At 42.1% G+C, this 14,753-nt stretch overlaps 1 protein-coding gene across 1 annotated transcript in view; it reads right to left on the bottom strand.

The window, feature by feature from the left end:
* Positions 1-14,753, bottom strand: part of LOC142297246 (dynein axonemal heavy chain 5-like) — a 460,910-nt gene that overhangs the window by 361,076 nt on the left and 85,081 nt on the right. The window contains exons 12-14 of the mRNA XM_075341502.1: positions 13,720-13,876; positions 11,707-11,842; positions 11,198-11,335 (exon numbers count right to left, since the gene is read on the bottom strand). Of these exons, the coding sequence (XP_075197617.1) occupies positions 11,198-11,335; positions 11,707-11,842; positions 13,720-13,876 (431 nt within the window). The remainder of the gene's footprint in view (positions 1-11,197; positions 11,336-11,706; positions 11,843-13,719; positions 13,877-14,753) is intronic.

Consider the following 14,753-nt stretch of genomic DNA (forward strand, 5'->3'; position numbering starts at 1 on the left):
GGATATTTGCTAATATAAATTTATTCTCTTAACTAAAATGTAACAAACTACTTAAGCTGTGCTCAATGACTTTTCATATTAGGCCCTGTGAGCACACTGCATTTTTTTGCCACGTTTTTGCATGTTTTTGGGTGCAGTTTTGGTCTCAAAACTACATGAATTTCCTTCCACAGAAAAGTCTATGAGATTTCATTTTTGCTGTCCGCACGTTGCAGTTTTTTTTGGCTGCGTCTTTGTAGTGACCACAAAGATGCAGCGTGTCAATTCTTTTGGTGTTTTTCACTGCATTTTTCACACTGCATTCAATGAGGTGTGGAAAACTGCAAGTTGTTATTTTACATATGTTTTGGTGCGTTTTTCTGACTAGACTCTGGGTCCGCGAGGATTGATCGCTGGTATTTGGCCAGATACACATACTCACCGATCACCAGTCGGCTGTCACACTGCTGCCGCAGCAGCTCTTTCATCTTCCAGGGTCGGCCGCTCATTAGCCTCATAACATATTCACTCCTTCCCTGCTCACCGGTGGCTGTGATTGGTTGCAAGCAGACCAGCCCCCACGCTGAGTGACAGCTGTCTGACTACAGCCAATCATAGACTTTGGTGGGCGGGTCTACACTGTGTGCAGAATTATTAGGCAAATGAGTATTTTGAACACATGATACTTTTTATACATGTTGTCCTACTCCAAGCTGTATAGGCTTGAGAGCCAACTACCAATTAAGAAAATCAGGTGATATGCATCTCTGTAATGAGGAGGGGTGTGGTGTAATGACATCAACTCCCTATATAAGGTTAATATATGCTTAATCATTAGGCAACTTCCTTTCCTTTGGCAAAATGGGTCAGAAGAGAGATTTGATGGGCTCTGAAAAGTCCAAAATTGTGAGATGTCTTGCAGAGGGATGCAGCAGTCTTGAAATTGCCAAAATTTTGAAGCGTGATCACCGAACAATCAAGCGTTTCATGGTAAATCGCCAACAGGGTTGCAAGAAGCGTGATGGGCAAAAAGGTGCAAAATAACTGCCCATGAATTGAGGAAAATCAAGCGTGAAGCTGCCAAGATGCCATTTGACACCAGTTTGGCCATATTTCAGAGCTTCAACGTTACTGGAGTAGCAAAAAGCACAAGGTGTGCCATACTCAGGGACATGGCCAAGGTAAAGAAGGCTGAAAAAGGACCACCTTTGAACAAGAAACATAAGACTGGGCCAAGAAATATCTTAAGATTGATTTTTCAAAGGTTTTATGGACTGATGAAATAAGAGTGACTCTTGATGGGCCAGATGGATGGGCCAGAGGCTGGATCAGGGAAGGGCAGAGAGCTCTACTCCGACTCAGACACCAGTAATGTGGAGGTGGGCTTCTGGTAGGGGCTGGTATCATCAAAGATGAACTTGTAGGACCTTTTGGGGTTGAGGATGGAGTGAAGCTCAACTCCCAGACTCACTGCCAGTTTCTGGAAGACAACTTCTTCAAGCAGTGGTACAGGAAGAAGTCGGTATCGTTCAAGAAAAACATGATTTTCATGCAGGACAATGCTCCATCACATGCATCCAACTACTCCATAGCGTGACTGCCAGTAAAGGTCTAAAAGATGAAAAAATAATGACATGGCCCCCTTGTTCACCTGATCTGAACCCCATAGAGAACCTGTGGTCCCTCATAAAATGTGAGATCAACAGGGAAGGAAAACAGTACACCTTTTGGAACAGTGTCTGGGAGGCTGTGGTGGCTGCTTCATGCAAAGTTGATCATAAAGAGATTAAGCAACTGACAGAATCTATGGATGGTAGGCTGTTGAGTGTCATCATAAAGAAAGGTGGCTATATTGGTCAATCTTTTTTGGGGTCTTGTTTTTGGATGTCAGAAATGTTTATTTCTAAATTTTGAGCAGTTATATTGGTTTACCTGGTGAAAATAAACAAGTGAGATGGGAATATATTTGGTTTTTATTAAGTTGTCTAATAATTCTGCACAGTAATAGTTACCTGCACAATTAGATATCCTCCTAAGATAGCAAAATCTAAACAAAACCCACTTCAACTTCCAAAAATATTAAGCTTTGATATTTATGAGTCTTTTGGGTTGATTGAGAACATAGTTGTTTATCAATAATAAAAAAATCCTCTAAAATACAACTTGCCTAATAATTCTGCACGCGGTATAAATCGTACAGTAAATTAAATAAATAATTACAAAAAAACAGATGTGCGGTCCCCTCCAATTTAGATAACCAGCCAAGATAAAGTCTCACAGCTGGGAGCTGGTATTCTCAGGCTGGGGGGACCCACGTTATTGGGAGCCCCCCCCAGTCTAAAAGTATCAGCCAACAGCCACCCAGAATTGCTGCATCCATTAGATGCGACAGTCCCAGGACTTTTCTCGGCTCATCCCGATTGCCCTGGTGTGGTGGCAATCTGGGTAATAAAGAGTTAATGGCAGCAGCCCATAGCTGCCACTAAGTCCTAGCTAAGTGATGGCAGGCATCTATGAGACACCCCCTCATCACTAAGCTGTAAGTAAAAGTAAATAAACACAATCACCCAAAAAATCCTTTATTTGAAATAAAACACAAAAAAGCCCCCTCTTTCACCACTTTATTAACGTCTAACACACCCCTCCAGGTCCAACGTAATCCACACAAGGTCTCAAGATGCATCCAGCTTTGCTACATCTGACAATCACAGCGAGCGGCCATAGAACATGGCCATCGATGGGGAGCTCAAAATGAAAGACAGTAGACGACTGGCATCTTATGCAGTGTTTAGATAGGAGCGAACCTGAGGTTATGTTTTCTTACTGAACACAAACTTTGCAAAAAAAAAATAAGAGTTCAGGTTCGGAGTTCTGGTGCTTTACATATGCAAACCACTGGTACGCTAGGTGCTCAGCCCAGTGCGAGCCGCTTGCAGTGTTTGAACAGCTCACATTGGGAGTAACAACAGTATGATCGGATGTAGTGTGCACCACACACACACAAAAAAAAAATGGAAATACCCCACCCACTCACTCTCGGATCTGTTTATGACTGGCTACATTTGGGTGGAGACCCAAACTGCCCAATTAGTGACTTCCATTGGGGTTCAGGTCAAGTCAGGATATCAGGCTGAACCAAACTTCCACCAGTCAGCTCCAATAGTGTCTTAAAAAAGCCTGCAAAAAAACACTTCTGTGTAAAAGACTTTGGGTCTGATTCATCAAAACCATTGCTGTTCACACCAGTCTTGATGAGGGAATGAGCTGGAGTCAGGTGACATGTACCTCTGTGTGTGCCTTGCCACAGATCTATTGACACTCCTACGGGGTCGGGGGCTACTCGCTATCGGGCCGCGGTTCTTCTCCTGGGCCTTGCCCCGGCAGTGTCAATAAAGCTTGGGATGGGGATTATGGGAGTAGTTGTTTGTGACACCACCTGTGGTGTGCGGCCAAAATTAGCCGCCATTGTGGGACTTCTTCTCTGAGGCCGATGATAACTCAGCTCAGATGGTACAGCTCTCCACAGGCAGAGCTCAGGCCCCAGGGAGGATGATGGTGGTGGTAGTCGCCTATGGCGGAGGGGCACAAGTTGTGAGCGCCGGCAGTGATGGGACAACACAAAGAGTGCAGTTCAAGTTCTTTTAACACTGCCGTTGGAGTGCCAGGCTATGCGTTGATGGGCTTCAACCAATCCTGGATACTTTGGAGGTCGAGGCCGGTGTTTCCTTCTGTGTGTCACCTTTCAATGGTTTCCCTGCACCCCAGCTCCTGGGCCATAGAATGGGTCATGGGTGCCTTCCGCACTCTCTGTGAACCCTGGGATTCCCCTTCTTTGCTAAGAACCTGGGTCGAGCCTCCAGATCCAGACCACAGGCCCCGAACTATCCGTGTCTTTGCTTGTTTGCCTGTTCCTGAGTCCCTCCTTGCTGCGCCCGGAGCTAACTTCTCACTGAATTGTGAGATGGCGCCTAACTTCCCCTGCTGGTGTCCCACCTCCCGGGTTCCTGAACTAGTGGGTAAGGGGTCCCATACCTAATGATGGCCACCCCAGCACCTACCCTAGCCCAATCCCAGTGCAAGAGCTCCCGTATTTATGTGTTGGATGAATGTATTCATGGGGGTTACCGGCGACAACCTCTTCCGTATCCGAGATGAATACTGCACCTCGGGTGAGGTCCAGTACCCTGTGACACCTGAAGCCGCAGGGGCGCCACCCTTACTCCAGTCCCTGTTGTAGTAAGATTTGTGTTATAGCAAATGGCGCACAATGTAAAGGTTTACCACTCGTAATGAATGCAGTGATGGTCTGCAAACTTTGTCAGAGTTGGGCATAACTGGAGTAAGAATGTAAAAAATCGCATGGTTTTTAGTGCAGCCTCCAGTTTCCCAAATTTATACAAATTTTCAAAGCGTTTTAAGCCAGAATACTAGTGGTAATATTTTGCTGAATCTGGCCCATTTGCTGTGCATAAATTTAGACAAATCCTCTGGATGTACTGCAAATGTTTCATTGATGTGTATCCCTCTTCTGGGATTCACATCTTTATCAGAACGTTTATCCCTGACCCTTGGCAAATCTACATTATTCATTCTCTGCCTGGATATGGAACCCCAGTGCTGAAATTACAACACTGGGGAGATATTTATTAAAACTAGATGTTTACTTTATGCTGGTGGTAATAAAAAACCACATTGGTTTGGCCAATTTATTAAGAATTAAGTGCCTCAGGTGCATTACTGGCTCTTGTTAGGTTGTGGCCCTGTCCTCTTCTGTTACGATTGTTTAGACAATTGCCTTAAACAGAGGAGAAAGCTTAAAAAAAAATGTCATAGACTATGGCGTACACGCAATAATAAATGTCCAACACTGTTTTCATTTATTGCCATGTGTCTATCCTTTAATAAAACCAAGGCAAGCAACACAGGATAGGTCTGAACCTTCGCTTTTTAATGATACTCCTTTTTTATACATTGCATTATGCCGTTCCAGCACAATATGACAGAGAATTGCTTTTTCTCTCAGTGATTTATTACTACCTATGGTAAAAATGACACCACCATTACTCGTGACATCCCACTAGCCGTACCCAAGGGCTGTATATTTTTTTTTATACAATACAGTTGCAACTCTCACATATCACATAACATAGCAAATTCCACAGCAACCACAAGTTGAGAGAGGTGTAAAACAGATTTGAATATTTAATAAAGTTGAGACCCCACTTTATATACGGTAACTCATAGAAGATCCTTTGTCTCAAAAATGGCAATTTAAATATGACTGACTTAAACTGAAAGCAGCTCATACGAGTCATATTCAGAATAGTCATCAGTATCTTGTAGTAAAATTCCATGTATTCTAAAATCCTTATCTCAACAGGAGTAACCTATTGTAGGGTGTTCTTTTTATCTTGTGTCGATGCCTGATTATGATTGGGCAATATCATACAAGGGGAAGAAGTACACGCCCCCAGTGAAAACTCTTTGATAACACCCACTTAGACTTATCAAAAATTAACTTATTAGGTGCTAAATATTTGAAGTCCAAATATATCCACGACAAAGGAGGGAAATTAACACATATAACCCCTGGCAGAAATTATGGACTCACTTGTTTACTTTTATTTAAAAAAAAGCAGATCACAGACATGGCACAAAGCTAAAGTTATTTCAAATGGCAACATTCTGGCTTTAAGAAACACTAAAAAAAATCATGAAAACATAATGTGCTAGCCAGTAACGGTTACTTTTCAAGACCAAACAGGGGGAAAAAATTATGGAATCACTCAATTCTGAGGAAAAAATTATGGAATCATGAAAAACAAACAAAGAAAAGAACACTCCAATACATCCCTAGTATTTTTTTCCACCACCTCTGACTTTTATAACCGATTGCAGTCTCTGAGGCATGGACGTAATGAGTGACAAACAATACTCATCATTAATCTGGCTCCAACTTTCTCTGATTCCTGTTGCCAGATCAGCTTTGCAGGTTGGAGCCTTGTCATGGACCATTTTCTTCAACTTCCACCAAAGATTTTCAATTGGATTGAGATCCGGACTATTTGCAGGCTACGTCATTGACCTTATGTGTCTTCTTTCAAGGAATGTTTTCACAGTTTTTGCTCTATCTTGATAAATTATTTCATCATCCCCAAACATCCTTTCAATTGATGGGATAAGAAAAATGTCCAAAATTTCAATGTAAACTTGGGCATTTATTGAAGATGTAATGACAGCCATCTCCCCAGTGCCTTTACCTGACATGCAGCCCCATATCATCAATGACTGTGGAAAATTACATGTTCTCTTCAGGCAGTCATCTTTTTATTGTTTAGCTTTTCTGTATGTAAAGCCCATTTCCTTTAGGTGATTTCTTACAGTTCGGTCACAGACATTAACTCCAGTTTCCTCCCATTCGTTCCTCATTTGTTTTGTTGTGCATTTCCTGTTTTGGAGACATATTGCTTTAAGTTTCCTGTCTTGATGCTTTGATGTCTTTCTTGGTCTACCAGTATATTTTCCTTTAACAACCTTCCCATGTTGTTTGTATTTGGTCCAGATTTTAGACCCAGCTGACTGTGAACTACCATCATCTTTTGCAACATTGCGTGATGATTTACCCTCTTTTAAGAGTTCGATAATCCTCTCTTTTGTTTCAATTGACATCAATCATGTTGGAGCCATGATTCATGTCAGTTCACTTGGTGCAACAGCTCTCCAAGGTGTGATCACTCCTTTTTAGATGCAGACTAACGAGCAGATCTCGTGATGCAGGTGTTAGTTTGGGGAATGAAAATTTCCAGGGTGATTCCATAATTTTTTCCTCATAATTGAGTGATTCCATAATTTTTCCCCCTGTTTGGTCTTGAAAAGTAACCGTTACTGACTAGCACATTATGTTTTCATGATTTTTTTTTAGTGTTTCTTAAAGCCAGAAAGTTGCCATTTGAAATGACTTTAGTTTTGTGCCATGTCCATCTGCTTTTTTTAAACAAAAGTAAACAACTGAATAAACATCCTCAGAGCCAGGTGATTCTATAATTTTTGCCAGGGGTTGTACAAAAACAAAACATATTTTATTCTGCTCTGCAGCCACTATTACATTTTATGTCTTTTTTAACAGAACACATTTGGTGAAAGGTCCTCCTTAAATGCAAATTCTTTAGGCTAATTTCCCACAATGAGTATTTGGTGAGTTTTTGATGTTGCAGATGTTGTTCAGCATTTCTGAACCTACCGGGTCTCCACAAAAATAAGACAGTATCTTAGATAATATTTTTGCCCCTCAAAATACTCCTGCTGTATTCTTTAACTTTTTTAGCTGCTCGGACAACTATGGCTTATTTTTAGATTAGGGCTTATATTTTGGGGAAAACACGGTATTAGTTAAATTAGGCTATATGCAGTTTTTCAGTGCGTTTTTAACATGTTTTCATAGCTTTTCTTAATCTGCTGTTTTTGGTTTGGAATGTTTTATATAAAGCTGCTTTGTTTTAGGTATTTCCTATTGCTTAGCTTTGCTAACACCTGATTGATAAAGTCATTTATGGATTACGTGTGTGTTTAGAACATTTCCATTTGTTTTTTAACCTGTATATTTTCCTCGCCTCATGCAAGTCTGCTGGGAAAATACGCAATTAAAACCCATATATAATGCAAGAGAAACTGACATGATGTGTATTTCATAAATACATTGCACATCAGTTCACAATGCGTAAAAAAGCACAGTGATTCAGATTTCTATAAATTCCATTCACTTTGTTGGAAATGTAATAATCTAAAAATGTGACGGAACTGATTCTCAGGGCCCATTCAGATGCCCTCGTATATCTTTATGAGGCTCTGACTCTCGTGCATCCATACTTCCTAGAGGTGTCAGGAAAACAGTACTGGCTCTCTTTACCACCTTGTGTGGCCGTCTACCAAAATACGAAATACAGACTAATTCATTTTATGAACCTTCCTGTATGTCGGCCACTTCTGCAGGGGTGGCGTAGCCTTGACCTTCCCAACATTCCCCCTTCCTTTTGTCTAGGCCATCCTTGCCGAGGATACAGAGGAGCCGGCACACGTTTGCTTCACAAAATACACTACCCATTTCACATCCCCTACCACTTGTAATGTCCACATGGTATAAGGAATCCACGAGAGTAAATTCTAACTGTACTTTATTCTTCTCTTTCTCTCTCCAGCATACAGCATAACCGTTTCATCAGCATGGTCTAAACTGAAACTTCCTTTTCCATCTCCCTTCCTGTCCCTACCCACAATTCACCAGACCTGTTTTTCTTAAAGAGACAGATATAATCATTGTACATTACACCGCTTACCGAGCAGCTTCCATGTAGCTGCTTCAAGGGGCTGCTTCTTCCTATCCACTTGCAAATCACACCTTAAATATCTCTATTAACACTTTCACAACATCTCAATTACATACATTTCGATTCAGTATAACACTTTTAATTTTTACACTTTTTAACCTGGCCGCTCCGGCCGAACACAGAATCCTTCTATATATAATTCTCTTTTAGGCCAAAGGCCTCGCAAAAATGGAAACATGAAAACGAAAAATAAACTGAAACTGAACTGTACGGGGTTTAGTTCTAGAACACTCACAGTCCTTCATTTCTCAGGGGAGGAGTTCCCTCCCCTGGGCACTTCACTTAAATGTTGCAGGAACAACAACAGCTGACTCAAAGACCTCCTCTTTTTGAGCCCAGAGGTCCTTTTAGGAACAACCATGGGGAAGGGTTAATGGGAGAAGCATTTCCACCAACAACCACAATTTTTCTTTTTACCCATCTGTTCATTCAATCCTGACTTTCCAGGTGCTACATTCAAGCATGCATTGTCCCCCTGGGATATAATTAAGACTCAGTCACAGCTGAAACACCTGCCACTCCCTGACTTTCTTTTTCCGAATCACATGCTGGACCCACTCCGGGTTATCTCCCAGGCACCCTTTATGTAGAGGGGTCACGCAAGCCACCGGCTATTTCCAGGCCAGCTCCTCCGCCACTGCTTTCTCATGTGAGGCCTTCTCCATAACCCGCAAAGCTTCCTCCTGAGCGTTCAGGGCCTGATCCTGGGCCCGCATCCTCTCCTCCTTTCCTCCTTGACCTGAGTCACTCTCTTCCACACCTCTCCCACCTCCGCCTTGGCCTGCAAAACTTCTTCCCGGGTCCACACCGCCTTTTCCACCTGACACAGATACACCTCGCGATCGTGGCCTATCAGAGCAAGCGGAGCTGAGAGTTTCACTACCGCAGGCGCCAACATGTCTGTAGGACTCCCCGCATCCACGGGGTGGGAGTCTTCTGGCCAGCTCTTCAGACCAACAGGCCGCTGGGCTACCGCTCGTGCCACCTGATCTTTCTAGGCCCTCCGTGCACTGCCTCGGGTTCTGTGGGAGATTCAGCAGGCCTCCCGCTGCTTCTAAGGTCCAGGTCTATGCTCCCTCCTCTCGTCCGGCTTCACCTCAACTCCTCATTTCCAGGTTACATCTGGAAAAGTCCCTTCTCCTGGCCAATCCTGTAGGGGTGCAGCTTTTTTTGACTGCCGCACCCATCTTTTTCTGGTTCCCACTCGCCGAATTTCACAATCCAGCAAATGGCGGGGTTCCCCTTCAGTCCGCACCCTCCGAGGTTGCCCGACAGTCACCACACCTTCCAGGGGTTGGCTACAACTTCACGCCTTCGCGCCTCGTCTCCGCCCACAATGGGCTTTTTGCTCTTTCCAGGCGACCTCCGCCATCTTGGCTTTTCTCTGCCACACACAGACAGCGGCACTTCTTTTTATCTTTGCCCTGCGATTAGAGCCAAAGCATGGAAGTCCATCCTGCCGACTACGCCAAGTTGTAGAGTGGCAAGGGGAGGTAGTAGTAGTCGTGTGTACAGGAGTTGCCAGGCCACAGCGCAACCGTTCGGTAACCCCTTGCGTCCCGGTCGCCACTCTACTGCAGAGATGCTTTTGCGACAGTCCATTCTTACGCTCAGTAAATGAATCAAACACAGATGTACTTCTTTTAAACAGCGGAACATTAATTGCTTTTGTTACAGGGGTATATTCAACTCGCATAACACGGGCACCACTTATGACCCCGATGGGGTTACCTCCAGATTCCATTCCATAAGTAAATTTACCGGCCGACCTCTTTCCTGGCAGCTGAGCTCCTTCAGAAACTTCTTGGCCAGCCATTCTCCTTTCTGACATCCCACTGCACTAGCCAATTCAAAATGTCCTTTACCCTCTCCATCCCACCCACAGGGATTTAGCTTATGCTATTGAAGGGGCTTATTATGACAGCAATCATCTGCCCCTGATTCTGGCCAGGACCTACTCTTCTCCTTTAAGAGCTCACTGACCCTCAGACTCAAGGGAATTCATTGGGTTTTGAATCCAGGAGAGAATGGACGCCTCCCCGACCAACCGGACTCAACCCCTCTTCTGGGGATACAGTTCCAACAGTCCTCTTAGGGTTCACCCTTAGGATATTTTATAATCAAATATTTGGGCTTGTTCTCTCTTTCTCCTACTGGGGACTCTCCTACCCTGCTCCTACATCCTGCCTTATTTATACTCTGAACCCCTCCTTTTACTTAACCCCTTACTTCTTAGAGGTGTCAGGAAAGCAGTACTGGCTCTCTTTGCCACCTTGTGTGGTCATCTACCAAAATACACAATACAGACCAATACATTTTATGAACCTTCCAGTGTATCGGCCACTTTTGCAGGGGTGGCGAAGCCTTGACCCCCCCCCCAACAGGAGTATAAAAAAGAAACATAAAACAAAAAAAATCACATTGTTTGTATGTGATAATAATAACAAGCACAGAGAAAAAAATATATATCTATTTTCATTTCTACTTCTATGTAACTTATTTACCAGTAAATGTGTTGCGGTTGTTGATTTAGCTTTTTTGCTGATGAATAGTGATGAGCGAGTATGCTCGGCACAGATTGATACTCTATCAAGCACCAGGGTGCTCAACATGTTCGGTACTCGATCGAGCATCTTGTGAGTGCTCGGCATGCAGGGGGAAGGGGGGGGAGAGAGAAAGAGAGAGAAAATATTTCCATCTTCATGAAAAATGCTCTAGTTTCCCATTGACTTCCAGTATGTTTGGTGCTCGAGTCGAGCACGTCCCAGCATATGACCTACTCGATTCGAGCATTTTAGTGTTTGTGCATCACTACTGATGAAATCTGTTCTTACCTTTGAATAATAGAAAGGGCATCCTGACAGGGCATTCGTCTGAGGAACAAAGCTTGAATATACACAGAAATGTACTTTTCTGCTTGTTGGTTCATAACTAAGAATTCTGAGTAACCTTCTTCAAAAGGGTCACGATCCCTACAAAAGTGGAAAAATAAATCAATATTATTGACATTTAAAATGTAAATGACCAAAATGTAATCCTTTATGAGGCATGAAAAATAGAAAAATATATTTTTGCCATTAATTTATTTTTTATTGTATTTTACCATAGGACACGTTAGACTTTATATAATGAGTGTATATTTCTTAAGCAGGTAAGATTCACAAATGTGAAACATGATCTCTGGCTTATGCGAGGCATTATGGTGATTCAGTGTATAAATAAATTTATGTTCAGATCATATTTTCTATTTTAATGTATCAATACTAACATTTAATTCCTGAATTAATATAGAATGGGTGACAAATATATTGTAAGATGCCTCTATCATATTTGTATGACTCACCTCCTTTCTGTATCCAGTAATATATCTGCATCTATGTATTGTTTCAGCAGATCAATCATCTGCTCCAGTTTTTCCAGAAGAACATAGGACAGCGTGCAGTCAGCATCATCTACATCTTCTCTGTTGTAGAGGTTTGCTACAAGCAGATCAATATATTACTGGTTTTGATCTGTTATATATAGATTTTATTGCACACTTAAAGAGTAACCATTATTTTAATAATTACTCCATAAATTAATAATACACAGGAAAATAAGAAACTTTGTAATATTTCTTATCAGAGAAATCTGATTCTTTCTTCTCAATTCAACTCAAACCATGGGTAAAAACTGTATTCTGTGACTACAGAGGTTGATATTAGGCCTAGGACACACAGCAAGTTAAATCGGATGAGTGGAATGCGATAAAAATCACATTCCACTCTGACCAATGTTACTCTTTTAGGCGGTTCCCATCTGTGACTTTTTTCTCAACCCTAATCGGATTAAAAAACAATCGCAGCATGCTGCGAATATTTGCAAGAGCCATATGGGTATGGGTGCGAGTGAAGCATCGGACTGCACTCGGATTACATTGGAGTGCAGTGCAATATACGCATCACCTGACAATGGAGGAGATGGAGAGATTAATCCCACCCTCTCCACTACAGCTCCCACCCTCTGTTCCGCAGCTGTGATCTCATCCTGTGATCTGATCCTGCGATCAGATCATAGTTGCATGACACTCGGCTCATGCTCGCTAGGTAATTTGTCATTAAGAATAAGATTGATAGCACAGTAATAAGGATGATGGGAAGGTTATATCTCTGCCTCTTTTTCCTAGAAAACATTTCCAAAGTCCTTCAGGTAACCAAGCAGATCCTCCAGACTAGTGGAAAAAACATGTACAGAATTAAGACATTTTGAATGACAATAGGAATTCCACTTCAGAATACACTTCTGACACTAATCAGTAAGAGGATTGTGAATAAGTAGCCATGGAATGCCCAACACAAATTATGAAGATAAGTTATCCAATGCATAACAGGAGTTGAACTCAGACTGAAGTGTGCCCACTCTGAATTCCATGTTACCCCCTGAACATGGTTCTAGAGTAATGGTGTCCTGTCAATGGCAACAATTTGAATGGGTCCTTCCAACCTAACTATCCCTAATCCTTGTTTCAAAATCAGTCCTGAATCAATTAAGTTGGCTGCAGAGCCACTGTCAATTAAAGCGAATGCTGGTAATAGCTGATTTTGAAAAAAATAGTTCCACGTTTAACAGTACTTTATCTTAGGAGTAAAAAGATACCTTGAAGTTTGGGTGACCTCCATGATAATCACCCAGACTTAGGCCTTCTCCTAATAGCTTGCATGGTTGACCGCATGCCACCAGTCCTTAAGGAAATCTCCAATATTGCAACAATAGAGGTAGAGTCCAAGATCGTGTCATCATGGCCCTTCAGCTGGCTGCTCCCACTTTCATAGGTTCTGCTTCAGGAAAGTGGATCAATCCAGGAACAATGACAGAGACCCCCTGTCGTTCATTACATCTCTCCCAAATTCTACGATCCATGGGAATGGCCCCCCAAGGAACAAGGTGGAGCATGCAGAGCCAGATCATCCTAAAGAGTATCTGAGAGGCCTCTATGGAACTGACAGTTGAGAGATGCGCCATTCCAGAAAACTTCAGAGGATCTTTGCCAGAACTCAGAACTATAATCCTCAGTGGTGCGACCCCTCTGCATCAGGTGCATGATCTTTGCCTCTGCCACCTGGACCCTGTAAGATTCATCGTAGATCATCTCTCATGCATCAAAAAAAGACGTCAACAGAAGACTGTTGACAAAAACGTAAATGCCCAATTCTTAAGATCCCCTTATTATTCCCACCCTCTGGGAATCATTCCCTGATGGACGGGGTTGCAATGTAAAAATTGCCCACAGCTCTTCCTGAACACCCTAAACTATTCTTTCTCCTATGAAAATTTGTCAGGGATTGCCATTACAGGTTCAGGAGACTGCCATACATACCTAACATGTGTTTCTCCTCATTGGAAAGCCCATTTTCTCTGTCCTCTTCCTTATTTGATGACAGTTGATCATTTTTCAGATCCGATGTTGATTTAGCAGAGCTTTCTCCACATTTCACAGATGGGACATTTAGCATGAAGGAGTCTTCCACTAACATCTAGAATAAGAGCGCATATGAGATTCAATGCTGGTAAATTAATAACAGACAGACCTGTCTGCCCATAGCAAGTGTGATCCGATTACAGTTCAACCTTGTTATTAAACTAGTGGGAGCATTTAGTATAAAATATTTTAATAAGGCTATAAAAATAAAAAGTGTAAAAGTGAATCTAATAATGCAAAACATGTCCAGCTAATGTAAAAAAAAAAAAATTGGGTACCAGACTATAAATTTGGTATTAAAACTGATTACTAGACTGTAAAAAAAGAGATAGAGAAACGAGCAGGAACAAAGAGGCACATAAACCATTATTAAAGCATTATTTTTCTAAGAGCTCGTTCATATGCCGATACTATGGCTATGTTTTGTATTGGGCTATAGTGGGGCAGCCATAGAGAGCCATGAGACACCTACTGAATCTCCATATATTATATGGTTATATGGAGATATACAGAAGTGTTTTTTTCATATTAGAAAAAAAAAACCCAAATACATTAAAATTTTAATCACGGATAGCACTGGTATGATCCACTGGTGGCATCTGACCCATAGACTTGTGTGGGTAATTTTGATCTATGACTTCAATCAAAAACAGACGTGTGCCAATAGACTTTAATGTGTGTGTGTGTGTGTGTGTGTTTTCTATCCATAGATAACTGACATCTGAATATAGCCTGAAGGCCAATATGTCCACCTTACATTGCCATGCAGTCTGCTGTGTGTATGAGCCTTAAAGGGATATTCCCATCTCCAAGATTCTATTGCAATACGTAGTAGGTGTAATAATAAGACTATTATACCTCCAATTAGAAATGTAGGCTGGTTTTCCTGATCTACTGTACATCACACCTCATTTACCTCATGTGCAGGCTTG

This window comes from Anomaloglossus baeobatrachus, chromosome 3 (genome assembly GCF_048569485.1).
Source record: "Anomaloglossus baeobatrachus isolate aAnoBae1 chromosome 3, aAnoBae1.hap1, whole genome shotgun sequence".
Taxonomy (NCBI): Eukaryota; Metazoa; Chordata; class Amphibia; order Anura; family Aromobatidae; genus Anomaloglossus; species Anomaloglossus baeobatrachus.